This window comes from Pseudorasbora parva, chromosome 20, assembly GCF_024679245.1.
Source record: "Pseudorasbora parva isolate DD20220531a chromosome 20, ASM2467924v1, whole genome shotgun sequence".
Classification (NCBI taxonomy): domain Eukaryota; kingdom Metazoa; phylum Chordata; class Actinopteri; order Cypriniformes; family Gobionidae; genus Pseudorasbora; species Pseudorasbora parva.
Window position 1 is genome coordinate 10678709 of NC_090191.1, and position 27862 is coordinate 10706570.

General features: G+C 38.0%; 2 protein-coding genes across 8 annotated transcripts; both read right to left on the reverse strand.

Annotated features, from left to right (window-relative positions):
- Positions 1–4742: 4742 nt before the first annotated feature.
- On the reverse strand, positions 4743–27699 carry LOC137049307 (gastrula zinc finger protein XlCGF57.1-like). 6 transcript variants are annotated; one of them, XM_067427819.1, is made up of 4 exons: positions 6869–7342; positions 6343–6428; positions 6106–6141; positions 4743–6008 (listed from the first exon to the last, which is right to left on the reverse strand). In XM_067427819.1, the coding sequence occupies exons 3-4, from the start codon at positions 6110–6112 to the stop codon at positions 5017–5019; spliced, it is 999 nt and encodes a 332-aa protein (XP_067283920.1). In that variant the 5' UTR covers positions 6113–6141; positions 6343–6428; positions 6869–7342; the 3' UTR covers positions 4743–5016. The 6 variants fall into 6 exon arrangements, with proteins under 6 accessions (XP_067283920.1, XP_067283917.1, XP_067283916.1 ...); XM_067427816.1 differs by lacking the exons at positions 6106–6141; positions 6343–6428; positions 6869–7342 and adding exons at positions 12623–12833; positions 27663–27699; XM_067427815.1 differs by lacking the exons at positions 6106–6141; positions 6343–6428; positions 6869–7342 and adding exons at positions 12623–12833; positions 17731–17874.
- LOC137049315 (gastrula zinc finger protein XlCGF57.1-like) lies at positions 18481–27708 on the reverse strand. Of its 2 annotated transcripts, none has more exons than XM_067427829.1 (3): positions 27663–27708; positions 26922–27115; positions 18481–19838 (listed from the first exon to the last, which is right to left on the reverse strand). In XM_067427829.1, exons 2-3 carry the CDS (start codon positions 27040–27042, stop codon positions 18856–18858), a joined length of 1104 nt encoding a protein of 367 aa, XP_067283930.1. In that variant the 5' UTR covers positions 27043–27115; positions 27663–27708; the 3' UTR covers positions 18481–18855. The 2 variants fall into 2 exon arrangements, with proteins under 2 accessions (XP_067283930.1, XP_067283931.1); XM_067427830.1 differs by lacking the exon at positions 27663–27708 and adding an exon at positions 27427–27613.
- Positions 27709–27862: the final 154 nt, after the last annotated feature.

The window sequence follows — 27862 nt, forward strand, 5'->3', positions numbered from 1 at the left end:
GGATGTTGTTAACAAAGAGAACCTACCTTCTAACGGGGTTTCAGTGGTCCCTATTAAGGACTCATTGTCCTTTCAAAAAGGGACGGCATTAAAAATAGCTCCCCATCTATCAACTGCAGCCATAAAGCCAAGTCACTTTGAAAAAATTAAAGTTGGTCCTGCTCTTAATTTATTTAGCAAGGCAACAAGTGCTGGACTGAGATATATGGTGCAGCAAGAAGACCGCCCTCTTTCCTACCTGACTACAGCGTGGTTCCTGGAGCAAGTTGATCACTGGTTTGATTTCATGTCATCTCGTCATCCAGTTACAGCCCTGAGCAGGGTCAAGATGGAACATCATCTTCCTACAGGATATCATCCATCTGTTCCATGGGATGAAGATTGGTCATAAGGGAGGTTGGAAGGCTGTTCAAAAAGGGGTGATAATGGCAACGGAATCAATTTTGGCCATACAGGAGGAAATGCTGACAGGAGGACACAGGTTTGTGTTAAACTTCAAGGTTCACACAAGACTGCCTTGAAATACATTCAGCTGTGTGAGGTCTAAAAATCCCATACCAACTCCAGTGGAATTCCATCATGCACTGAGAATTATATCTGTCGGGCAGTTCCTCACCACCATCAGGTCTAGAGCTACCAGGAGGATGACAGCAGCTTTTTGGCTGACTCCCTTGACACAGTGGAACAAAATGTCACTCCATCAGTCAGAGTGGAACAGCTGAGTTTCCTGACCAAACATCTTGATGTGGGTCTGGCTTGTCAAGCTCTATCTATAGCCCTGTTTCCACCACAGGAATTTTACCCAGGAACCAGGAACTTTGGGTGGTACTCGGTGTGTTTAGACCGCAGGAACCAGGGTCTAAATGAAGTTCCGGGTAAATATTTCCCCCTCCAAACGGCCCTGCTCGCGGGGTAGTACTTTTTCAAAGTTCAGGAACTTTCGAGGGCGGGACTTGGGCGCTGAACATGCTGATTGGTTTAGCTCACGCAGCCTTTTATTTCAACAGACATTTTTAAAAGTCTTTTGCGAGGTTCGGTCTACGTTCAGTAAATATCAGTCTTGCTCTCTGTCTGATGGCGCGCATTTGTCTAAGCCATCTCACGTTCAATGTCCGTAATAGCTGATAATATACATTGTCATTTTAAATCTAGCTTTACAAGCTTTCTGAATATGCTGCTGAATCTGCATATTAGTGCTCTTTTCTGTCGTTGTTAATTACCTCTTAGTAAACATATACATAACCAGCAAAAGCAGCACAGCTTGAATCTCTTCCATACTCGTTATTAATTTTTTTTCACCATGTAAACGACCTGACTGATTACTTTTAAGTGTGCGTCCTTACATGACGAGACAGCACGCGCCGCGCTCATGTTGACAAGAGAGGAAAGCTCATTTTTCTGAGGGGTAAACTTTTTATTTCGTAAGTTATGAAGATAATGTTGGAGTAATGACACAGCGTATATTGCCCCAGGCAGTTTTTACTTTAACTGCGGCTGACAGAAGATTTTTTTTTTCTGAGATGATTATTACACTTCACAACAAATAAATAGCTTATATAATGCCATTAAGAGTTGGTATGTCCTCAGTTAAAACACAATCAAGCTGCTGGAGAAAACAGCGTTGACATTTTTGATGCGGCAGACAAACTGCATGTGACAAAATGATTGTGATTGAAAGTCATCACACGTAAACACCAGATCGGTTTAGATAACGTCTCAGTCGCGCGCAGTCCTGCATCACCGGACTAATTTGCCTAATCTTCTCGGAACTTTAGATCGCGGTCGAAACGCAGACAGCTGCAGGTCTGAGGGGGAGAAAAGTTCCTGTAAAAAAGTTCCTGGTACAAATTGTTCCGGGTAATTTTGGTGGAAACGGGGCTTGTCTATCTACCAGCACCCAGTCAACATTGCTGATCTTCTATCTACCAGCATCCAGTCAACATTACTGACCCACAGACTATAACATCATTGGTCCTCACCCTGCAGCACTCATGATGTACAGCATCACTGCAGTATGATTCCTTAAATTATTTATTATCTATTTCCTCCATCTGCCAGCACCTAGTACATATACAGTATGTTACTGATATACCAACAAGCTTAAGTATACAGTAATAAAATACATCTTTAGCATGATTACTTCTGTAATACAGTTGTATAACACAGTTAGAATGATTCCTTTTTCAAAACTGCTCCCTTATTTTAAGATTGTTTTTAACCTTGTTTTTTCACTCTCACTTAGGTCCATCATATAGACTTAATTCTGACATCAATCCAAAAATCAGCTGAGCTGAAATATAGACAGGTAAAGTTAATTGAATCACAATGCCTAAAAAACACTGAATGTATATCGGATGCATTTTATCATTAAAGAAATTTATTCTTAATACAAGTGTAATGAGGAACAAACTTGGTATCCTCATTTTACCACTTTACACACTCCCTCTGTCACACGCACCCAAACGTTATATTTAACTAATTTGTAACGTTACATACCTTGCAAAAAAATTTTTTTTGTTAATAAAAGATTTAACTATTAATATGGTGTTTGATAATAACTTTATCCAGTAGCCGATCCAAGCCTAATCTGTAATCTGATAACATCACTAATCTAATTTAAAGGGGGGGGTGAAATGCTGTTTCATGCATACTGAGCTTTTTACACTGTTAAAGACTTGGATTCCCATCCTAAACATAGACAAAGTTTCAAAAACTAATGTTGGACGTTTGATGGAGTATTTCTGTGTCAAAAATACTCCTTCCGGTTTCTCACAAGTTTCGGCGAGTTTTTTTCGAGTATGGGTCTACTTGACGTTAATAAGAGCGGAAGGTCCTTGTATGGGCCGTACGGGCTCTTCTCACGGTAGGGTGCGCGCGTGACTAGAGCACGCTGTAAACAGTCTCTCAGCTGCAGATCCAGTCGTCCGTGAAAACTTAAGTGGCGCCACGCTTCTCTTTATTCCTATGGGTGACGTCGAGCGACTTCAACGCTTCAGCACAGCATTCCGGGAAGCCAGCGCTGCATTTGAACCGATTTGAACGCAGAAATGACGGGAAGCTTCACAACATCGTTTCAGTTGCGTCTCAAAATGGATTTACACGCCACTGCTGTCAGGACTTTACCAAATCATACCAAAGAAGTGTGTTTTTTGACGGGGCAGTCCCAGCGATAAAGCTTCGGTTCTGCTTTGGAAGCAGCCGGTGAGTTAACTTAAACTGCTTCAAATGTCTCTGCTTTTGGCTACGGACGCATGAGTAAACATCAGTAAACGACACGATCGCGTGCTTCGTCATTCAAATGCGCTAACGGTTACTCCATTGTTGTTCTGTATAACGTTACAGTATTCTGACGTGCAAAACCGTTTTGCTTGCTACTTCTAAGGTCTAGTCGCATACAATAGTCCATAAACCGAATCATGTCCTCATAAACTGCGAGTAAACACACAGAAATGTGGAGAGGCCATTAAATACCACAGAGACGGACGTCCTGATGTTGCCGTTTCTCCTGTTCAATTTATTTCTCCCTCAGATTTGATTGTGGATCATTATCTGTATTAGCTGAGATAGCGATGGGTTTCTCCACGCTTGAGGACGTCACCGCTTTGTTCGCGATCGTCATTCTTTAGCTCCGCCCACACGATACACCTCCAGGCGCTCGGTTTTTTCCGGAAAGACTCGGTACAGCCTATATTTCTTTTATAAATATAATAAAACTAAAGACTTTTCGGAGATATGAAGGATGCAATACTACTCTATAGGTACTCAAGATTGACATGAGATTGACTGAAACTGGGTGTTTCACCCCCCCTTTAATGATGAATAATCCACACAAGCAGGCTTTAATGTACAAGTTATTTTGATTAACATGTGCTGATAATTTAAAATCTTACTGATTAAATGTCTTACCTTTTAAAAGTGCATCAGAAATGGTCTGTTCTGCTGTAAATCTATGGCACAGCTGCTACTTCCGGGAACTATTGAGAGTCTCCACGAGCCGCCATTGCTGTAAAAAAAAACGTTCCATTGGAGTCTATGGAGTTGTCGTGACTCTCTCTCTCTATGGTTCTGACTTGTTGTTAGTGATGATTACAGAGTATCTTACTAGGCCAAAGACAGTGATTAGCTGGTTCAGGTGTGTTTAATTGAGGTTGGAGCTTAAGGTCCTGTCCCAAATGGCACACTTCATGTGCACTTTCGGTCTTCTGGATTTACAATGGCCATTGCGTGCATGTGTCCGTTAAATCCACAAGACCGTAGGATGTCCCATTTGTCATTTAAGCTTAAACAAGTGGGCGCTCACCCTCGATGCGCACTTCAGCTGAGCCCGCAAGTTCAGGGGTGATAATGGCAACGTAATCAATTTTGGCCATACAGGAGGAAATGCTGACAGGAGGACTTCTACCTGGCAGTCAAAGCAGCATTACGTAGTAAAAGTGCTGACTCAGAGGAAGACCGTGAGGGTTTAGGGAGCTATTTGGGACTGGGCCAAACTCCGTAGGACAGTGACCTCCAGGACCGAATTTGGAGACCCATGTGTTAATGTGTAGCCTCACATTAAAATAACATTCAGTGGTGATGGTGTTTTATTTACTGTTGGTTACCAGTAAATAACATAAAATAAGCTTTTCCATCAAGTTGTTTGAGAACCTCTCAAACAACTTGATGGAAAAGCTCCTTCATTTGATATCCCACACCCCCCACCCCCTTTTTCGAACGTTGAAAAGATGCACTTTGCGTTTGGATGGAAACAATTTTTCTTTTATTGGATACAGATTTATACTTCATGTTGACATTCTGTTGAGGATTTCAATTCAATAACACAATCTAATAAGAGTAAATCTAATTCTTGACTCTGGCTTCTTTACTCCTCTCCTAATCACTGGACATTAATTGGGAATTGATAGTATTTAAAGAGAATTTAGTAACAGTAAATAACGTACTATACAGTCTCTCAAACATGAGGGCGTTTCATGTCTGTGAAATTCATTCCACACTGATGACATAGAAAAAGTTCTCTCATTCATGAATACTCATGTGGTACTTAAGGGACATTTTATACCCAAAACATTTCCCACAGTGACCACATGTAAACGGCTTCTCTCTAGTGTGAACTCTGATGTGCCGGTCAAGGATTCCTTTTCGGTTAAAACTTTTTCCACATTCTTGGCAAGTGTAAGGTTTCTCTCCAGTGTGAATCCTTATGTGGTCTACAAGGTGACATTTTTTATTGAATCCTCTTCCACACTGAGGGCAGGTGTATTGTTGCTCTCCAGTGTGAAGACTTGTGTGGTTATTAAAGTGTCTTTTTTGAGTGAAACTCTTTCCACACTGAGTACATGTGTACGGTTTTTCTCCAGAGTGAAATCTCAAGTGGATTTTAAAGTTTTTATACTGATCAAAATGCTTTCCACACTGTCTGCAGGTGTAAGGATTCGCTATAATGTGAATTCTAATGTGCCTGTTAAGACTTCCTTTTCGAGTGAAACTTATTTCACACTGTTGGCAGGTGAAAAGACTCTCTTCAGTGTGAATTCTCATGTGGTCATTAAGGGTTCCTTTTCGTTTGAAACTTTTTCCACACTGTTGGCAGGTGTAAGGCTTCTCTTCAGTGTGAACTTTAAGATGGATTTTAAGGTTTCCAATTTGAGTGAAACTCATCCCACACTGTTGGCAGATGTAAGGCTTCTCTCCAGTGTGAATTCTCATGTGTCTGTTAAGACTTACACTTTGAGCAAAAGTCTTTCCACATTGTGAACAGGTACAACGCTTCTCTCCAGTGTGAATTCTTAGGTGTCTGTTAAGGGTTACTTTATGAGAGAAAATCTTTCCACACTGTTGGCAGGTGAAATTACGTCTCGTCTTTTTAGCCTTTTTTCGTGAGGAAGTGTTTTTAGTCTGTGAGCGAGTAAAAGTTCTCTCTTCAGTTATGAAATCATGATGATTTTTATATTGATCTCTCTCTTCCATTTCATTCAGTACTTCATGCTCTTCTTTCAGCGCCATCAGGTCTAAGGCGAAAAGAGACAAAAGCAAATTAACACCAGTTTAATGACAAAGCAACAGAAAACAAACATTTAGACAGAGGAGATTTATACTGCACCATACTTTTCATGTATGGGGATCTTCATACAAATACTGGGCCTGGAGACCAGCAGATAAACGAGAGGAGAGAGAGAGAGAGAGAGAGAGAGAGAGAGAGAGAGAGAGAGAGAGAGAGAGAGAGAGAGAGAGAGAGAGAGAGAGAGAGAGAGAGAGAGAGAGAGCCTACTTTATTAAAGGGATACTTCACTGCTTTTTCATATTAAAATGTTATTCCCTAAACTAAGACGAGCTGAAACATACCTCTCTCGTCTCAGTGCGTGCACTTAATCGCTCTGACGTGCAGTGACATTCTGATAGCGCTTATCTCACTAAGCCCAGTTCATTCACTATGGTACCAAACAGATATCAAGTTAGAAGCGACCAAACACCTCCACGTTTTCCCTATTTAAATACAGTTACACTAATAGTGGAATGATCAAGAATGGTGACACTAAGTTGCACTTTTCTAAGCGGATTAAAAAGGAGAACTATGGCATGGCGGATTAGCACTTTGTATAGAGCTAAATGAGTCTCAATAAAGATAAATACACACACTACATTCACAAATGCACACACAGGATTCATAAATGCACACACATGATTCATAAATGCACACACAGGATACACAAATGCACACACAAAATTTAAAAAGCACAAAAGATTCACAAATGCATAGAAAATTCAGAAATACACGCAAAATTCAGAAATGCAAAGAAAATGTACAAATTCGCTCAAGATTCAGAAATCCACAGGGCAAGATTCAGAAATGTATTTCTGATGCACACACAAATATATCTTGATTTACAAACTGCTTGCGATCTGTGAACTTCACTGCATTTGTGTGTGAATTTTGAGACTCCCCTGACTTGGCTCAACACACAAATGCCCTTTTTAAACAGGGAATGATCAGCAACCAATCAGATATTGCCCTTGTTTTAGCCAATCACGAGAACACACCCCACGTGAGGGATTGTTAACTTATAAACGAATCACATGAACGCGTTCACATAGAGATATTCAGGTGGTGCAAGCAAGCGAGCACAAACGCGGTGGAGGACTTCTTCTGGCAGATGATGCCTGTATTTTCTTTCTCGGAGTTTGTTGCTGTTTGTCAGCTGCCAATGGCAATAGTAACTCAAGCGCACAAAACACAGTTAATAACTATTTGCTTGTATATCACTAAATTAGCTGTTTTTATAAGAACTCATATAGCACATAACGCCTTATTATGAGTGACCATATTCTACATCTTTATATACCTGAACAGTAATTAGAAGTTTGAGGCAAAAGTCAATAGTTAATAGAGAGAATTAGACTCAAAACTAAAGTGATACACATGCACACATACATAGGCCTATATATATATATATATATATATATATATATATATATATATATATATATATATATATATATATATATATATATATATATATTTCTCCCAGCGCTAGAGGTTACATATTCCCAATTCGGCAGTGTCCTGATGACGTCATCGAGGCATGACAGCTGAAGACCAGATGGAGGGATCGATCCGCTGCAGCATAATGCAGGAGGAAAACAGTTTTCCGGGCACTTCTGTGGACACACTAGGGTCGGCGCGGAAGTCCAAGCTGCTCCACGGCCGCATTCCAAGACGGAACAGCGACGCAGCCACCGAGAAGCGGAACATCCCAATATCACGCCGGACGCTGATGAAGCTTATGGAAGCTATGGGAAGCCAAACAATCCAAAAGTGAGACGAGACAGCGGGATGTTACAGAGCTCGCGCCGCACAGACATGTCATCTGCGCTGTTCAATAGACCGAGCCGCACGGACGTGTTTACTAGCGCTACCCATTGGGGAGCGCAGCGCGAACCATAAATGCACTCAAATATACAATGAAGAAACCCCTCATTCCTTACAAACATTGGTTCTCTGCTGAAGTTTAATTGTTTTTCCCTACAGTAGACAAATTAAATCAGGATAACATGCATTTTCTTTTGTTTATCATCTTGAAAACTCAAGTCAACAGTGTTGTGCGTCGATACTGAACTGCACCCTATATGGAAATAGCTGTAAAGCAGAAACGTTAATGACTTTCAACATCATATTTGTCTTGAGAAGCATGCCAACCTCCTGGTAATTATATCAGATTTTATATGTTAAATTTATATGAGAGGTAATTATTAATTTTATTATTGTACTTCTAATTACTGTTCAGCCAGGTATATAAAGATGTAGAATATGGTCACTCATAATAAGGCATTACATGCTATATGAGTTCTAATAAACAGCTAATATTGTAATATACAAGCAAAAAGTTATTAACTGTGTTTTGCGCGTTCATGTGATTGGCTTATAAATTAACAATCCCCCACGTGGGGTGCGTTCTTGTGATTGGCTAAAACGAAGGCGATATCTGATTGGTTGCTGATCATTCCCTGTTTAAAAAGGGCATTTGTGTGTTGAGCCAAGTCAGGGGAGTCTCAAAATTCACACACAAATGCAGTGAAGTTCACAGACCGCAAGCAGTTTGTAAATCAAGATATATTTGTGTGTGCATCAGAAATACATTTCTGAATTTTGCCCTGTGCATTTCTGAATCTTGAGCGCATTTGTGAATTTTGTGTGTATTATCAAGTTGTGTGTGCATTTATGAATTTTGTATGCATTTGTGAATCTCCTGTGCTTTTTAAATTTTGTGTGTACATTTGTAAAAATTTTGTGCATGTGTATCCTGTGTGTGCATTTGTGAATGTAGTGTGTGTATTTATCTTTATTGATACTCATTTAGCTCCATACTTCTGAGTACTTCGACTCAGCGCAGTAAAAAGTCCCGGCTGAAACATCCTCCCTCACATCACCTCCTCCCTCTCTCATTTCTGTCAATAGTGGGGAGAGGGATTTTCCGTCATACATTATAGTCCGTCATACATTTTAGTTCTCCTTTTTAATCCGCGTAGAAAAGCGTAACAGTTTTTTTTTTGTCACCATACTTGATCGTTCAACTATTTGTGTAACTGTTTTTAAATAGGGGAAACGTGGAGGTGTTTGGTCGCTTCTAACCGGATCTCTGTTTGGTACCATAGTGAATGAACTGGGCTTAGTGGGCTAAACTAAATTCTATCAGAATGTCACCGCGCGTCAGAGCGATTAAGCGCACCGACTGAGACGAGAGAGGTATGCATCAACTTGTCTTAGTTAAAGGGAATAACATAGCTTAATATGAAAAAAAGCGGTGAAGTAACCCTTTAACCACAGTATAATTCCCCACGGCTAGTACTACAGGTTCATATTTAGATAATCGTAGTAAATACTGCCAAATACAAAATACATGTATGTGCAGAACTAATCTTTTAATAATCAACATTATAACAAGTACAGTATTGCTAAAATGTTATTAATTTTTTGTACTTTAGGGTGTTTTCATAGTTTTCAGGGGTCTGAGCATGGTTCACTGGATTTTTGTCCCATGTGTGAACTTTAAATCAAACCAAACTGAGATCATATTGGTAAGTGGTGGGAGAATTATTCTCTTTCAGCTAATGTGTTTTGTGAACAAGTTGCTGTGGGCTCACTTGATATTTCTACTTAAAAATTCCAATTTAGTTTGGTGGTACCAGGGGCCGTATTCACAAAACATTTTATCTTACCACTAAAAGTTCTCTAAATAGCATTAAAGGTTCTTAGTTAAGAATTTTCTCTTAAAACCTATCACAAAGCAGCTGAAAGCAACTTTTACAAAGGAAACATGAAGTCTTAGCTAAGAGTAAGAGTCAAGATGACCCCATTACAATGGATGATATGAAAATGCTTACTAACTGCACAGTTGATTGGCTGATGGGGGATGAGTTTCAGTCAGTGGTAGAAATATTGTAGAATGAGGTATGTTGCCATATTTGAATTAAGATTAAAACATATGTTAAGTGTAACTATTAAACAAGTATATGTTCAGCTAACTGTCACCCTCTTACATGTCTGCATCTCGAGAGATTGCAGAATTCAAGCGACAAATTATATTTTATTAAATTTTGAGAGGACCATAGACCATATGCTCAAATGGTCTACCTAATCAGCTCAAGAGGAGGTATATCACTTTTCTGCATCCCTCTTCCACCCTAACACCTTAGTTAGTGATACGGGCTAAATTTCAAGCTCAGACCTTCCCTTCGATAGCCCTTCAAACTATTAATTATTAAATTAATACTATTTTAATTAATCGTCCTCCAAGGACATGAAAGGCGGAGGTTGGAAAGAATGGAGGATGGTGACCTGCGAGCGGAAAGATGTGGACAAAACCTTGGGAACATAACCCGGCTTGGGTTTCAGCGAAACTTTAACCAGGCCGGGATTATATTAGCACTTCATAATGCAGACGATATTTACCTCGCGTATCGCCTGTAAATTCATGCGTCTCCAAGGCAACAACTGACTTGGATCGGCACGGAATGGACCGGTTAACAAACCAGGAGAACAGTTTGGCCTGATGGAAAAGTGGCTTCACCAGTCTTGAATGTTCTTCATCTTTTAACTCAATAGCTCATAGGCTTTTGAACTGAAAACGAGCGCCATTTTCAAATCCAAATCAAATTCAAGTCCAGATACAGTGCAAACCACCATTGACCCTGTTTTGATGTGAATTAAATCAATTTTATAGACTCCTACATTGGGAGTATGGAATCGAAGACTCCTAATTATTTGTAAGTGAACTCATGAAAACGACTGCCACAGGTATTTGGACATTTGTTAAAGATTAATGTAGCTTTTTTTATTATGATAGGACAGTGAGTCTAAGTGAAAGAGAGAAAGGGCGGACAGGATCAGGAAAGGTCCACGAGCTGGAGTTAGAACTCCCACAAGGCTATCGGCAGAGACAATGGAACATTATTTTCAACTTGACCGCAATGTTTGATCTTCCATCAATCAGTGCATATTGCCACATAATACTAAACTGGGTAAACCCAGCCTGATCTGCTGGAGATTTGATTTCACCTGCAACTCAGTCTGGAAACCTTTACATTCATTTCTACTGCTTCTGTTAGACTTTTGCTGGAACCAATCACAGACTGGCTTATCCACCTGGCCCGCTATTGGCGGGTTTTACATGATGACACAGATAGAGAAACAATGGGTCGTTGCCCGTTGATCAATCATTGTGTGGTCTGATTGGTTGAAGGACTATCCAATTGCGTACAGAGTCATTTGAATAATGCTCGTTTATCACGCCTTTTGTGCGGTAGAAAATCCTGAGCAGACTCCCTAGACCAATTTTAAATTTTAAATTGAGCTTGGCCTGTGGATATCCAGACAAACATAAAAGCGCATAATGAAAACCTATCAAATCTAAATATTTATTGCATTTAAGAAAAAAAGATTAAGCCCCAAGATTTTATCGCTATTGCAAAATTGTACAAGTTCTAAAATTAGGACTGACAAGCCCATTATTTTTAAGAGTTAAAAGTTATGAGCTACCTTTATAGCACAATTAAATATAACAATTTAAGGTAAAATACCTTACACATGAAGCCAGAAGAAAAAAAAAAGTTAATAATAACAATACAATAAATTGAAAACATTTACATATAGCATTATATATTTGGCCGTTTCAAACCTATTCTGAGATCTATTTAAAAGCCACAGAATAAATTTGTTTTTAAACAATATTTAAAAATAGCTAACGATAAAGATGACTTCACATAAAAAAGGGAAACTATTCCATAATTTAGGACCAATCACAGAAAAGGCACGGTCACTCTTAGATCTATAACGGCAGAGAAGAATTATGAATATTTTTATGTTTGTGTCACCATTTCCTTGTGCATTAAATACACGATTCAAGGAAAACATTTCAAAACAACATACAGGCGGATGGGTGATAGTGCAAGAATATGGACGCGATATTGTAACAAAATAGATTTGTGTATGCAAAACTAAAGATTTTATATTTTATGTGAAATGTTCCACGTTAAGCTTAGCTCAACTGCACTTGTAACAATACTTTTTTATGAAATAAATACAACTTTTCTTTAAAAAAAAAAAATACAATTCTTGGCTAAAGCATGGCACATGGTGTAAGTGAATGGGATCAAATTAACCACTGAACCAGATCCAAAAAGCAACAGTATGAACACATTACTGCTTAAAGGTCCTTTCACTCTGGACATGATTTTGACACATGCTGGTTTTTTTTTTTGACTAGCTGTTTGGGTGAAATGAATGCTTCCACACCAAATGCAAATATGCTACGGCGGGAAAAAAACAATGTTTGCTTTTTTTTCAGTTCGATGGCGATTTCTTTTGTTTTGTTGCAGCAGTAGAAAAGGCTTCAACCAATCACATACAAAGAAACAAAAGTGACAATGTCCATATGCTTTCTCTAGGTATTTAATCGACATTAACCGTTGCCAGGTATAGCATTTCTCACGAGATTACAGCTCCTGTAAAAGTAAAGGCAAATCGCTGTAGGCTAGACAATGATAAATGAGTTTTGTGATACGGATGATGAGTTAAAATGTTATTTGTGTCCCCTATACCTATGACAGCTTTGAAAATGAAACTAACCTCTTAGTTCCTCAGTTTCTTCATGTTTCACTCTCAATGTTTCTTCAGTATTCATGTCTTCTTCAATCTTTACATCTTCACTCTCCTCTTTAATGAATGCTATTTTTGTGTCGTCAATCTCCTCTTTAATAAGTGACATCTTAATAGTATTGTCACGTGGATCTTGGTCGCTTCACCAGGAGTTTTTCTTCTTCTTCTGTATTTAGACGCTCTGTCATGATTAAGATGAGAATAATTACAAGACAGAAAAATAAATTATATATATATATATATATATATATATATATATATATATTTGTGTCTCAAATTGACTTAAAATGACCTGAATATACAGGGGGTAAAATGCATAAAATAACAAACCATACAGGCTTATTTAGGCATTGATGATCTTACTTACATTTGGTAATGAATTATAAGGTATTTTTTCATTATTAAATTTCGTGAAAACATTAGCAGTTAGTTTGTAAAAAGAAAAAAAAAGTTTGTTCTCGTTGCATTTCTAACTGTTTTAAGCAATGTAAATGCATCTCAGTTTCTCCATCACTAACCAAACTCATGTTTATTGTTAACGTAACTTGATTCAAGAATAATAGCGCGAAAAGAGACGCATCTTTAGTGTTCCTCGTGTGAACGTACTTTACACGCACAGAATATCCTTTGGTAAAGTTAGATTAATCATTCCAATATTATATTCTAATAACTATTGTCTAAAACTATAGTAAAATCTATAGTTATTGAATGGTATCGGTCGATTTAAACAGCATAAATTCTTAAAAACAAACCTTCCTTCAGCCGAATCACAAACAGATGCATAAGCGCGGCGCCGCCTTATGACGTCATATGCAAAGAGCAAAATAAAAGTCCCGTTCACACTCTGCTGTCTAAAATCACAGTAGTGCATAGAAATGTACCATCTAAGTATTTTTTTTTAACAGATAATCCCTTCATTAAAAATTAAAATAGTCAAATGTGGTCAAAACAAATGTATGATATTAAAGAACTGAAACATTTTCCTTCTACTGACTTGAGGCTACAGTTTATTTTTGGTATGCTGTGATTGTGTATTTTTATAGTAATTTTGTTGAAAAGACAGATTACCTTGTCTTTTAATGTTTCACCGTAAATAAATGTGTTCATAAGTAAACTTTATTTTAGAGATTTCTTCCAAGACCCAAAATATTTTTTTTTAAATGGAAGTATATATTACTTAAGATTTGTGTGTATGTTATGTTGTATCTATGATTTACAAGGACAAAATGTCAGATTACTCACCAGCATCACAAGGACACCTGGTGAGTTTGTCAGTGTCCGCATAATTCTGAGACCAATTATGTTGTTTTCTGACCCCAAATAAGTTTGTACAATTTTTTTAAATGTATGAATTTAATTTTTTTCCCTTTAACCAGGATGTCATTTTACCACAATACAATCTCTCAGGAAATATTACAATTTGTGGTAAACAGACAAAATTACATTTTGAAAGTGAGTTGAAAACAGTTTGATTTTGATGAATTGATATTTTAAAATAATACTAATACATAATTTTAATAATAATAAATAAAACAATTTTATTTTACATAATGAAAATTGCATAATCTATTTAAAAAAGCATGCTTTAGTATACTGATCTGGGCTGTTTCCCAAAAAGCATCTTACGCTTAAGTTTATCGTAAAACAATTGCCACCAATCACGCTACGATCAACTTACGATGCTTTTGGGAAGCGCAGTCCTGTTCAGTTTTGAAAACTCTATTCGTCAGGCTGGAGCAATTTTTCCCAACAGAAGATCTTTAAAAATGGTCACAATTAAAGGTCGTGTGATCAGCCAATTTTATTAATTTAAGTCCTTTGCAAACACTACCAGGCAGAAACTGAGAATGCAAAGTTCTGGGTGTCAATAATTTTTTACGCACAAAGAACTGGAGATTGCATCAGTCTAGTCTCAAGTAAGTAATCTATTACTTTAAAAAAAAAAGAGTTTCTTCATGATTTTAATTAATAATTATTATCAATTTTGTCGACTAGTTGTTGCAGCCCTAAACTCAAGATAATGCAGAAAATAATTATTGCTTTGTTTGTGGGGAGGCTCAATCCAAAATAGCACAACATTAAAAAATAAAAAATATATATATAAAAAAATAAACTAAATAATTTTATAAAAAATAAGTCCATGTTAAAGAAGATATGGAAACAGTGCTTAGTAATAAGTAATACAGAATACAGTGGATCAGCTGTTGTTGCGGATCTGTTTGATAAGGGATTGTTTTTGACAATAGTGTCGTCTGCACGTAGAAAACTCAGGAAAAACGTATTCTTGTCTTTTGTTATTTGTCTTGTAAGCATATTATTGTCATGTAAACGTACCCAAAATCTGCTTTCTCTTGGAGTATTGAGGGGCTATTAAAAATATTGAATCACATGAATGAAAAAAATTGCACTTGATTTTGACCTTCTTCAATTTGCTCAGTTTTTATATAATCTGAATGTATAAAATGTATCAACACATGAACTTCGGTTCGGACATTGGGGCGGACTTTCAGGTGTGAAAATGCCCTTAGTCAAAAAAGCTAGTAAAATGGTAGTACTCACTGTGTCGAACCCTGTGTTACCAAGCTTACGTGAGCCTCGAGTTAAGAAGTATTGAAAAAAGGCAGTGATTATCAGCTGGTTCCTGGCTTATCGTTTTCATATGCTAAGAAACTGTCAACGACAAGAAGGTAAATCAGCTATCTATATCAGAGGTGGGTAGTAACGAATTACATTTACTTCGTTACATTTACTCGAGTAAATTTTTTGGGTAACTTGTACTTTTAGAGTATATTTAAAAAAAATGGATACTTTTACTCAACTACATTTCTTGTGAAAAAAAACTGTACGTTTACTTCGTTACAATCGGTGGCATTCCTCCGCTACTGTCAATGGTAATAATTAATTATATATTTTAAAACGAGTTAATATGACTTGTTCGCAAGTCTCGCGAAGCAGCCTCTCCAACGTTTCGCGAGAGGTGTATGCGCATCATCCGCATATAATTAGCGCGCTTTTAGTCAGATGATGGCCAAAGCAGAGGAAGATCACGAAGATGTGTGTGTGACCTTTGGGAGGCAGATCACCCGTTCCCTCTAGTTCATGTTTTCACTCCTAGATGTCAATAAGAATAGTTTAATAATGCTATATACTGTGTGGACCAAAACGAACTGACATCTCAGCATACAAGAATTGCAGCTCCAACCTGAAAAAACATGTAGAGGTAAGTGTAACAATGTTGCTTATATTTGAACACTAGTAATGGTAATTTGGTAACTATGGGCACTTTTCCCTTATTGTAATACTATTTCACACACTTGTCCGAGTGTTTCCAACAATAATGAACACTAGAGGCAGAAAAACAGCATTTTTTATCATTTTGTTTAACCATAGTTCATGATTTGTCAACAAATACATTTTGGATGTCCGTCTTTTCTAACCTATTAAGCTTGCTCGATAGCTCAGCTGATACAGACGTGTATTTGCAATATGAAAAACTTGGGAACGAACCCCGTGAAAATTGATGATAAAAGAGCTCAAAGACAAGTTCAAAACACAAGCTAAAATTACATGGATACAATTTTATTTGTCACATTTGCTTTTGTTAACAATATCGGGTAGGTTTAGGGTTCAGTGTGGGTTACGTTAAAAACCCAACGTGCCAGATTCCAGATTTACGCACATCTGTTCCGGGGGGGAAAAACTAAGCTTTTAGCGCCACCCAGTGGACATTTCACTTTGAAACTGTCGCGATATGTACGTATTGGTACATATTTTGTGGTTTGCTACGTTTTTCCTATGAGACCAGGCTAAAAACAGAACAAATAGATAATTTGACCTCTTGCATTTATACATATTTGGAGGTCTGTGAAAGCTCTAGTCTGAAATTCAGGGTTTTTGCTTCTTATTAGGGGTGTAACAATTTGTTTTAACAACGATTAGATTTATATCGCGATTCGAGGTTGTCGATATGATTTAAGGACGATATTGGTTCATTTAGAACGATATGAGCTGCAGACAGGGTTGCCAAGTTTTTACAACAAAACCCGCCAACTACTAGCCCTAAACACAATAGCTTCTCGGGGGGTTCTCCGGGGGGAAAATGGCGTTTGGGGGGTAAAATGTGTGTTATTTTGGCAAGGTTGCCTGCTAAAATTCACACTCATGGGTCTATATATCACATAATAGTCGCTTCACCCTGCGGGGTAAAAAACGCGGACTTGGCAACACAGTGCAGTTGAACTATGTTGACATTTGACAATGTGTCGCTTCGTTGCTCTGATTGGTTATAGCTCTATCCAATTGATGTCTTTCCTGGTTCGGTTAAAACACGCACCATAATCACAGCCCAATGGAGCAGTTTCAGACTCATATTCTGACTAGAATTGAGTATGACCACGTCAGGCTATCTTAATACAACCCTTAGTCTTCCTCTTAGTCCTCACTTTCACGACGTAATGCTGCTATAACGGCCGGGAAGAAGTCCACTCCGTAACCTGCACCAGTGTGGACTTGATGGAAGTGTGCACAAGGGCGTATAATAACTGCAAAGGGGGCATTAGCGAGCACCCATCTGAGACCTAAAATGACAAATGGTACACCTTGCGGTCTCGTGGACTTGACGGACACACGCACGTAGCAGCCATTGTAAGTCCACAAGACCGAAAGTGCAAATGAGGTGTGCCATTTGGGACAAGGTCTAACACGTCTATCTGTAATTTTTAAGCAACCCTGAACACACGGATTAGCTCCTTCAGGTGTGTTTGATTAGGTTTAGAGCTAAAATCTGCAGGATGGTAGCTCTCCAGGAGCAGGGTTGGAGACGCCTACCCTAGGAGGGTTATAGCTGGGCTTCCTGCTCTTATCCATGCTAGGCTGCATGAATGGGCTGGAAGTTATTACTCAGAGCAGAATCCTACCGTCAATCCAAACTATATGCAAATAGTCCATCATCTTTGATATTTTTATTTGGTTAGGATAGTTTTAATTATGGCGTCTTGTACACTGATCATTTGTTGTTAGTTTATTTCCTTAAAGGGTTAGTTCACTCAAAAATGAAAATTATGTCATTAATTACTCACCCTCATGTCGTTGGACACCCGTAACACCTTCATTCATCTTCGGAACACAAATGAAGATATTTTTGTTGAAAGCTGATGGCTGAGAAAGGCTTCAAAAAGGCCTCCATTGGCATTCAGTACAATTCCACTGACCCACTCACAAGACTCATAAAAGGCACTAAAGACTTTGTTACAAAGTCCATCTCACTACAGTGGCTGTACAATAATTTTACAATGCGGCGAAAATAGTTCTTGTGTGCACAAAAATCAAAAGAACGACTTTATCCAAGTTATTGACGTGCACTCGACGCATGCGCAAGAATATGATGCAGCACCACCGTTCAATACATGACCTGGAAGAGGAGGAGCTATCGCGTGAGTTCAGGTCCGAGACCTACACGGAAGATAATAACTTGGCTGATAAAGTCATTATTTAGATTTTTTTTTTTGTTGTTGCGCACAAAAAACTAATTCTCGTCGCTTTGTAAAATTATTGTACAGCCACTGTAGTGAGATGGACTTTGTAACAAAGTCTTTAGTGCCTTTTATGGGTCTTGTGAGTGGGTCAGTGGAAATGTACTGAATGCCAATGGAGGCCTTTTTGAAGCCTTTCTCAGCCATCAGCTTTCAACAAAAATATCTTTATTTGTGTTCTGAAGATAAACGAAGGTCTTACGGGTGTCCAACGGGGTGAGTAATTAATGAAAATTTACTTAATACACTGTGTTTGATTTCAGCTGATGATGTTTTATTTACTGTTGGTTACCAATACCACTTTCGTCCTCTCAAACAATTTGATGGAAAAGCTCCTTATTCGCATTTGATATCGCCCCCCTTTTTTCGAACTTTGAAAAGATGCACTTCGCGTTTGGATGGAAACGATTTTTATTTTATCGAATACAGATTTATACTTTATGTTGACATTCTGTTGAGGATTTCAATTCAATAACACAATCTAATAAGAGTAAATCTAATTCTTGACTCTGGCTTCTTTACTCCTCTCCTAATCACTGGACATTAATTGGGAATTGATGGTATTTAAAGAGAATTTAGTAACAGTAATTAACGTACTATACAGTCTCTCAAACATGAGGCGTTTCATGTCTGTGAAATTCATTCCACACTGATGACATAGAAAAAGTTCTCTCATTCATGAATACTCATGTGGTACTTAAGGGACATTTTATACCCAAAACATTTCCCACAGTGACCACATGTAAACGGCTTCTCTCTAGTGTGAACTCTGATGTGCCGGTCAAGGATTCCTTTTCGGTTAAAACTTTTTCCACATTCTTGGCAAGTGTAAGGTTTCTCTCCAGTGTGAATCCTTATGTGGTCTACAAGGTGACGTTTTTGATTGAATCCCCTTCCACACTGAGGGCAGGTGTATTGTTGCTCTCCAGTGTGAAGACTCGTGTGGTTATTAAAGTGTCTTTTTTGAGTGAAACTCTTTCCACACTGAGTACATGTGTACGGTTTTTCTCCAGAGTGAAATCTCAAGTGGATTTTAAAGTTTTTATATTGATCAAAACTCTTTCCACACTGTTTGCAGGTGTAAGGATTCGCTATAATGTGAATTTGAATGTGCCTGTTAAGACTTCCTTTTCGAGTGAAACTCATATCACACTGTTGGCAGGTGAAAAGACTCCCTTCAGTGTGAATTCTCATGTGGTCATTAAGGGATCCTTTTTGGATGAAACTTTTTCCACAGGTGTAATGGTTCTCTCCAGTGTGAACTTTAAGATGGACTTTAAGGTTTCCAATTTGAGTGAAACTCTTTCCACACCGTTGGCACGTGTAAGGCTTCTCTCCAGTGTGAATTTTAATGTGATTCTCAAGGGTTGCTCTATGAGTGAAACTCTTTTCACACTGTGGGCAGGTGTAAGGCTTCTCTCCAGTGTGAATTCTCATGTGGACTTTAAGATTGTTATGGTAATTGAAACACTTTCCACATTGTTGGCAGGTGAAAATACGTCTGGTCTGTTTAGCCTTTTTTTGTGAAGAACTGTTTTCAGTCTGTGAGCGAGTAAAAGTTTGCTCTTCAGTAATGAAATCATGATGATTCTTATATTGATCTCTCTTTTCCATTTGATTCAGTACGTCACTCTCTTCTTTCAGTCCCATCAGGTCTAAGGCACAAAGAGACAAAAGCAAATTAACACCAGTTTAAGGACACAAAGCAACAGACAACAACAATAACAAATTATCGCCACAGGTATTTAGACATTTATTAAAGATTTAATTTAGCAGTTTTTGCCTTTTTATTATGATAGGAGAGTGAGTAGTCTAAGTGGAAGAGAGAAAGGGCGGACAGGATCAGGAAAGGTCCACGAGCCGGAGTTAGAACCCCCACAAGGCTATCAGCACAGACAATGGAACATTATTTTCAACTTGACCGCAATGTTTGATCCTCCATCATTCAGTGCATATTGCCACATAATACTAGCCTAGAAATCTAGACGCACCCTAACGGCAGCAAATTTAATCTGCCCGCAAGTGTCGTCTAACTCTCAATACCCTTCTGAGCTGTATTCCTCACAATCTATAGAGTCGGCGGGCAGGGCCATAATGATGTCGGGCGGGATAAACGGTTGTCTTTCAAACTCCCTCTGCACACGATAGGATAGTGATACAACCAACCAGAGCAACAAAGGTGAAAGAGCTTGTTGATAGATTAAACATTCACTGTATCAGCAAAACTCCGAACAAATCTTCCCTTTTTAAGAATGACTTCAGTGCCGTTCTTTGTTCTTTTCTCAGAGAAAAGCGTAACTCCAAGTCTTCCAGAGTCGCAGTCAAAGCTGATTCGAAAGACCGCCGTTCGGCAGTTTCTGTGTTTATTAGGAGCACGCAAACGTAACTCGGCCGTCGTCATTATGGCCCCGCCCACTGACTCTATACACGATGTGATTGGCCCGGCAAGAGTTAGGCGATTACAGCTCAGAAGGGTATTGAGAGTTGCTAGACGACACTCACGGGCAGATTAGATTTGCTGCCGCTAGGGTGCGTCTAGATTTCTAGGATATTTATATACACCATCTCTCATCATTTAAACCATTGTTGTGCTTTCTGTAGAGTTTATGAATCTAAAATCTTTGTATGGTATTCACATGAATAATTCTTTATGAAGTAAACATAATCCATCAATACTTAAAATAAATGTTTATTTTCACACTTGGCCCAAACAGCAGTTAATAAGCCATCACTACAACTCCAAGGCAATTTGCACATTCACATTCAAAGACAAACATTCGAAAGTTTTTATGCAGTTGTAAATCTACGAATTGTGTTTTGCATTTTTGAAATGTATTTTATAATAGTTTTTTTGTGCATGTAAATTTGGTTTTGTGTGCATCGTGTTTTTTGCGTGAATTATTAAGGAGTCTTTTCTGCTTCCATATTTGTCTCGTCAGATGCGGTGCTACGGTCTGTGGAGGAGCTCCTCAAATTGTTCCACGGACTTTTGAAAGTAAGTGCAGAACTGGCCATGATAAAGTTTTAGCTCCTGTACAAGATTAGCATACTCCCCCCTTCAGACTTTCTGCTCTTTAAAGGGTTAGTTCTAACAAAAATGTAATTTATGTCATTAATGACAATTTAAGACCGCCATTCTTCTTCGGAACACAGTTTACGATATTTTATATTTAGTCCAAGAGCGTATGCACACTATACTGTCCATGTCCAGAAAGGTAATAAAAACATCAAAATAGTCCATATGTGAGATCAGTTAGTTAAAGGTGCCCTAGAATGATTGTAAACAATATGTTAAATTGTTCTCTGACATCTACATAGAGGGTATGTGGCTTATTTAAGGGCAAAAATTGTCCAGATACAGTTTTAAAAGTCCATTTACAACCCTATAAATTGTCCCTAGGATGTAATGCTGTTTTTGCCTTATTTGTAAGAGTCATGAATATTAATTTTGAGCTCTGCTCTGATTGGCTTATTTCAGCAGCTCACAGCACTGCAGTTCAGCTGTTCAGTTTGTGAGTCCTGACAGAACACAGACCGACTGAATGACACCTTAAGCAGAACATCTCAAATGTAGGGCTGTGTATTGCCAAGAATCTGGCGATACAATACGTATCACGATACAGGGGTTACGATACGATATATTGCAATATATTGCGATATTGTAAGAGAGGCAATATATTGCAATATATTGCGATATTGTAAGAGAGGCAATATATTGCGATATTTCTTTTTGTGTGTTTTTGTTTTTTATAATTTAAAAGAATAAAGAACACAACCATAAGCCTAAAACACGAGACAAAGTATTTTATTTAATTAATACAGTATCATTTATAACACTAATCATAATTATGCAATGTGCAATCTAAATTAAGGGAAATGTAAAGTGACTGCAGGATTCTTTGTGTATATGTTTTAAAGGTTCACAGTATAGCAGTGGCTATTTAACAACAGAAAGTGCAGTCCATTTCATGACTGAATGACTGTTTGTTTTATATTTAACACAGTAGCCCCGATCACACAGAACGTGTTTTTGCAGCGAGAAGCCTTTTTTGAATGGATTTCGGTTGGCAGAGAGCGTTATGCGCGCTGCTTATGCGCCCTGGGCGCCTCGCATTTTTGAAGGAGCGCTCAGAGCGCATGAAGTGGAAAAAAAGTCAACTCTGAGCGGAAAAGCATACAACATCATCGCGCTTATGTTCTGTTGTCCAATCGAATGAATGAAGCGGCGGACCTTCCGTTGTGTTGACCGTTACATTGATCTGACTGACAGTACAGGTGATTCGGGGGTTGCCTAGAAACATTAAAGTGCACTGCTCATTTTTGAATGAGAAAACGCAGACCAAAAAAGGGAGTGCAGTGCGCCTCGCGTTTTCGAACCTGAAAAACGCGTTCTGTGTGATCGGACCCTAAAGCTGTTTTCTATAAAGCAGTCTACTGTATAAAGTGCTATTTCAAGTAACGTTACTGAGCTGCAGAGCTGGTGCATCCATATCCACATCGCTATTGTCTTTCGTTCTCCTGCCACTGCTGTCAGTTTTGGAGTGTGTTTATTTTGTTACTGAGAGGAAAACGTGCAGTACATTCTATCGAAACACTTCTCAGCAGCGCGGGTGACATCAGGATGTTAAGCGAGCTCTCTGTTTCAATGTGTTTCCCGAGTATTAGATTATAACTTGGCCTATTTTGCAAACAAAATGATTCTTGTCGATTTCCTTAGTGGCTTCTTTATAGCTGAAGCCAACATGAGTCCACACTTCAGCTCTGTATACTGCAAGAGCGGAATAATTCTATCGTCTTGAGAGCTGGGTTTGCTAATGTAAACACTAGCACTTTCACCTTGCGCTTCTCCGGCTCCGTGTCAGTTATACGTTCTGAGATAACACTGCCATCTAGCGGTTGGGTGTTATACAGGCTGTGGTTTAAACCGAACACAAAGCCACGAATCTTGGATGTAAATAAATAAATATATAAATATCGATACAGCGTTTTTGAGAATCGATACAATATCGCCAAACATAATATCGCGATATTCACGTGTATCGATATTTTCTTACACCCCTACTCAAATGAAGATTGATAAAATGCAGCTTGTATATTTGGTTAATGTGTGCATTAAATCCCCCAAACAGAGCTTTTCTGTCAAAAAAACCTGTATGCTTTCCGGTCTTTTACCTAACGCCCGTTTCACACATACTCCGTCTGCAGTGCGTGTGCGTTGCGTATTTTTTTCCGTACCCATGTTAACGGATGACAGCTTTCACACTGCACGCGGATGCTGTCCGTCAGTCCGTTCCAGGTGCGTTGCGTCTGCAGCAGTGCACGGATCGTTTTCGTACCGAGTCTATTTTTTGCTGCGCTGCGCTGCGTTGCTGCATTAAAGTGATAGAACATTGTTCGCATTAAAATAAACATGTACTGACGCGAAAATCTAGTAATTTCAACACGGATGCATATCATTTAAAATATACTCTTGTTTCAAAGTCAACACATGGCTTTTTTTCTCAAGTAAAGCAACAAAACGACACCTTACCTGGCATTTAGGTAAAAAATGTGCCATAATGGAGAGCACTCGTACTTTCTTGGAGGTGAAATGCAAAGTTATTTTTGACCTGCAGGATTTCTTTTCAAAGGGTTTAAAAACCAAAGAAAAGACGAGAGTCGGCTGTTTTTGAATAGACTCTAAGTTTCTAATTTAAAATGTTTATGATTTTAGGCTATAACCTATGTTTAAATGTTTTGCCTTTTGTGTGCGCTAAATCTAAAGTATATTTATATATAAATATGAATTAATGAATTGAAAAAAATGTTGTTTAAATGTAGGCTTGTAGCCTACGTTAACCTGTCTACTCAGAAAGATTAAACAAAGAGAATTGCAATTCTGATGAGCCAAGATCAGTAACAACTTCTGGATTTTAAATAAAAAATCATTAATAAATGCTGTGTTTGTGGTATGTAAAAGCGGATCAGTTGCGGACTGCAAACGCAGCATATGTGAAAGGACTACAGGGTGTGGGGCTCCTGCAACGCACACGCAACGCAACACGCACTGCACACGCACTGCAGACGGAGTATGTGTGAAACGGGCGTAAACATGACCAATCTGGCAACCATATGCACGCAAGCTCTCTTGCACACAGATGATCTGAAAACACCAATAAACAAGTAAGCTGCATTTTATCAATCTCCATTTCAGATGTTCTGCTTAAAGTGTCATTCAGTCTACATTTTAGACTTGTCTTTTTTCATCAACGATATTGCATGTTTATATAACGTTAGTCACAATGTAGGCTACGCAGTGACTGTGATGTACTCTGAACAAGCATGCGGAAACATCATAGGCCGACTTCAGTTCTCAAAAATATAACTATATAACTTATATTTTTACAAAAACAGCCTTATCAAATTACTGTCATTTTACCTTATATGGTGGAAAAGGTGACGTTTGCTAGAAGGATTGAGTGAACGATCTGTAAGCAACGTAACTACGTTTGTATTTTGTAATATAAAAAAATATTAACCTGTCATTAGACACACTATTTAGTTTTGTATGGTACTTGGAGTTTCCTATTGTTACTGTACTAGCATCTTGCGTCATCTAGAATATGCAGTCTTTCTAAGAAACTTTCAATTTAATAAGAAATTGTTTAAACAGCTAGTCAATAAGTAGATAGATCACTAGGCTACTTACTGCTTGCAGGAATACAGTTGCCCTTTTCTTCAGTTTAAGACGCTGAGCGAAGCTTGCTTAAAATGGGTTGAACAAACAAACGATTTTAAAATAATTTTGTTGTGGTATCCGATTATAATAAACCTCTGACATATGACAACAGTCTCCTGCACAGCCTAAACATGATGTGTGTCATGAGTAGGGTTGCCACCCCCCCTGTGAAATATGAAATCATCCCGTATTTTCAGGAAAAATGATCAAAGCAATACGGGACGCGATTTGTCCCGTATATTACATAGGTCCATCTGCATTGTGTGAAGACACGTCCTATTCTGCCCCTAATTGGGTCGCTGCTGTCGTTGGTTGGTTTGTTTGATTGGTTTGTTTCAGGTTCACGGGCCGTGAGTCACGGCCAATCAGAGTCAGAAGAGGAGGGTACCCCGCCTCGCCGGTTCTTTTCTATATGGGCAGAATCCATTTGAAACAATGGCGGAGGCAGGTCCAAATACCCCCCGCGTCCAGCTGTAAAAGTTTTAGAACAGAAACGCAAGCGGATTCAGAGGAACAGACAAGAGTGGGAAGAATTAAATACTTGGCTGGAAAGTGTCCGTGGCAATGAATACCAAGCCAATTGCACAATTTGTCGGCGAGTGTTTTCAGTGGCGCACACTGGCCTGTCAGATGTGAGACAGCATGCATCGGGAGAGTAACATTCACGAAATCCAAGAGCTCAACGAAATCAAAGCACTGTCGCACAGTTCTTCACACCTCAAGCATCTCCTGAGGCAGAAAGTGTAATTTTTTTTTTTTTATCACCTCAATTTTTTGATTGATAACGTTAGATTTCATAAGCTGCCTATTAAGAAATAATGTTAATAATGTAGGCTACATGAATGATGTTATGGTATGATTTGTTTATTAAGGTTAAGTTGTACAGTCAGACACAAGCATTACTTTAATAAGAGATAAGATTTATTATATATATATATATATATATATATATATATATATATATATATATATATATATATATATATATATATAATACATATTTAATCAAAATAGGACCTTTTAGGAATAAAATAAACAAATATTTGTTATGCTTAACAAATTTAAATAATTGCATCATCCAATACTATAGAATTAACAATAGACTATATAAAAACGTAATAATACATAAATATATTTACTTAACTTACCAAAAATAAAAATGTTTTTTAAGTGTTTTATTAAAATAAGAAATTATTGTAGAAATTATATAATTTAGTTATTTAGGTGTGGTTTCACTGTTTGGATGGTGTTACTGCAAACAATGACAAATATTTTAGTCAAAATCTTTGTTCATAAAATTACTCGAGTTATTTTGCAATTTCTTATCCTACTCCCCTCTAGGTTACAGCAGCTGAGTTTGTTTTTCATTGTCATAGCTGTGTATTATACTGAGTGGATCTGTTCACACTGATTTCAATAGCAGATATCCTATTATAATGTCCATTGGTATCAATCTTAATATATATAGAAATTATGAAAACATGTTTTAAGTTATGATATACCACCACTGCACTGGCACACCATCGGGACTGTGGTCATCGTGGCCCCGAGGGGGTGTGGCCACCGCGGCGGCAGGCGTTCCTTATTTTTCTGTATTGAAGGTGGCAACCCTAGTCATGAGAGCCATTTTTGCTATCCTCGAGTGTCTTTACCGAAGTCCCGATGATTTGGCTGCGTCAGTTCCGCCTGATAATGAACATGTTTGGACAGATGCAAATGTTGGGGGCGTGCATATAAATGATCCCCAAGGCTTGCGTCACGGTTGGGTTTATGTTGAGAAGCACTTCTTTTTCCATGGAGTTTTTGATTTACGAGATTTACATAAGTAGGAGGCAATGGTGTTTGAGACACAGTATGTGATGTTCCATGTACTGAACTCTCATTATTTCACTATGGCAAGGTTAATTCATTTTTTCATTCTAGGACACCTTTAATTAGAATCTCTTGAAGCATCGAAAATACAGCTGGGCATTTTAATAAGGATCAAATGACTGAGTTCAGCTTTAAAAATGAAACTAACCTGTTTGTTCCTCAGTTTCTTCATGTTTCCCTCTGAATATTTCTTCAATATTCACGTCTTCAATCTCCTCTTTAATAAATGTCATTTTTGTGTCTTCAATCTCCTCTTTAATAAATGACATTTTTATAATATTGTGTCACGTCACATGGAACTTGGTCGCTTCACCAGGAGTTTTTATCCTGTATTTGGACACTCTGTCATGATTAAGATGAGAATAAAAGACAGAAAAATACATTTAAAATATCTGGGTGTCAAATTGACTTAAAATGACCTGACTAGAGAGAAAATATAAAATATGAATAAAATAACACAAACCATGCAGACTTATTTAGGCATTGATGATCTACATTTGGTAATGAATTATAAGTTTCTTTTTTTAATTATTACAATTTCATGAAAACATTAACAGTTAATTAGTTAGCAGTAAAAAAAAATGTGTTTGTTCACTTTGCATATCCAACTGTTTTAAGCAGTGTAAATGCATCTCAGTTTCTCCATCACTAACCAGTGGCCAAACTCATGTTTATTATTACTTGATTGAAGAATAATAGCGCGAAATGAGACGCATCTTTACTATTTCTCGTGTGAATGCGCTTTACACGCACACAATATCCTTCGTTAAAGTTAGATTAAGCATTCCAATATTGTATTCTAATAAACTAATGTCTCGTCGACTGTAAAAACTATAGAACATTGAATGGTTTCTGTCGATTTAAACAGCATAAATTCTTAAAAACAAACCTTCCCTCAGCCGAATCACAAACAGATGCATAAGCGCAGCGCCGCCTTATGACGTCATACGCAAAGACCAAAATAAAAGTCCCGTTCACACTCTGCTGTCTAAAATCACAGTAGTGCATACAATGTTCCATCTTCCTATTTTTTATTTTTTTTAACCAGATTATCCCTTTATTAAAAAATTAAATTGTATAAATGTTTAT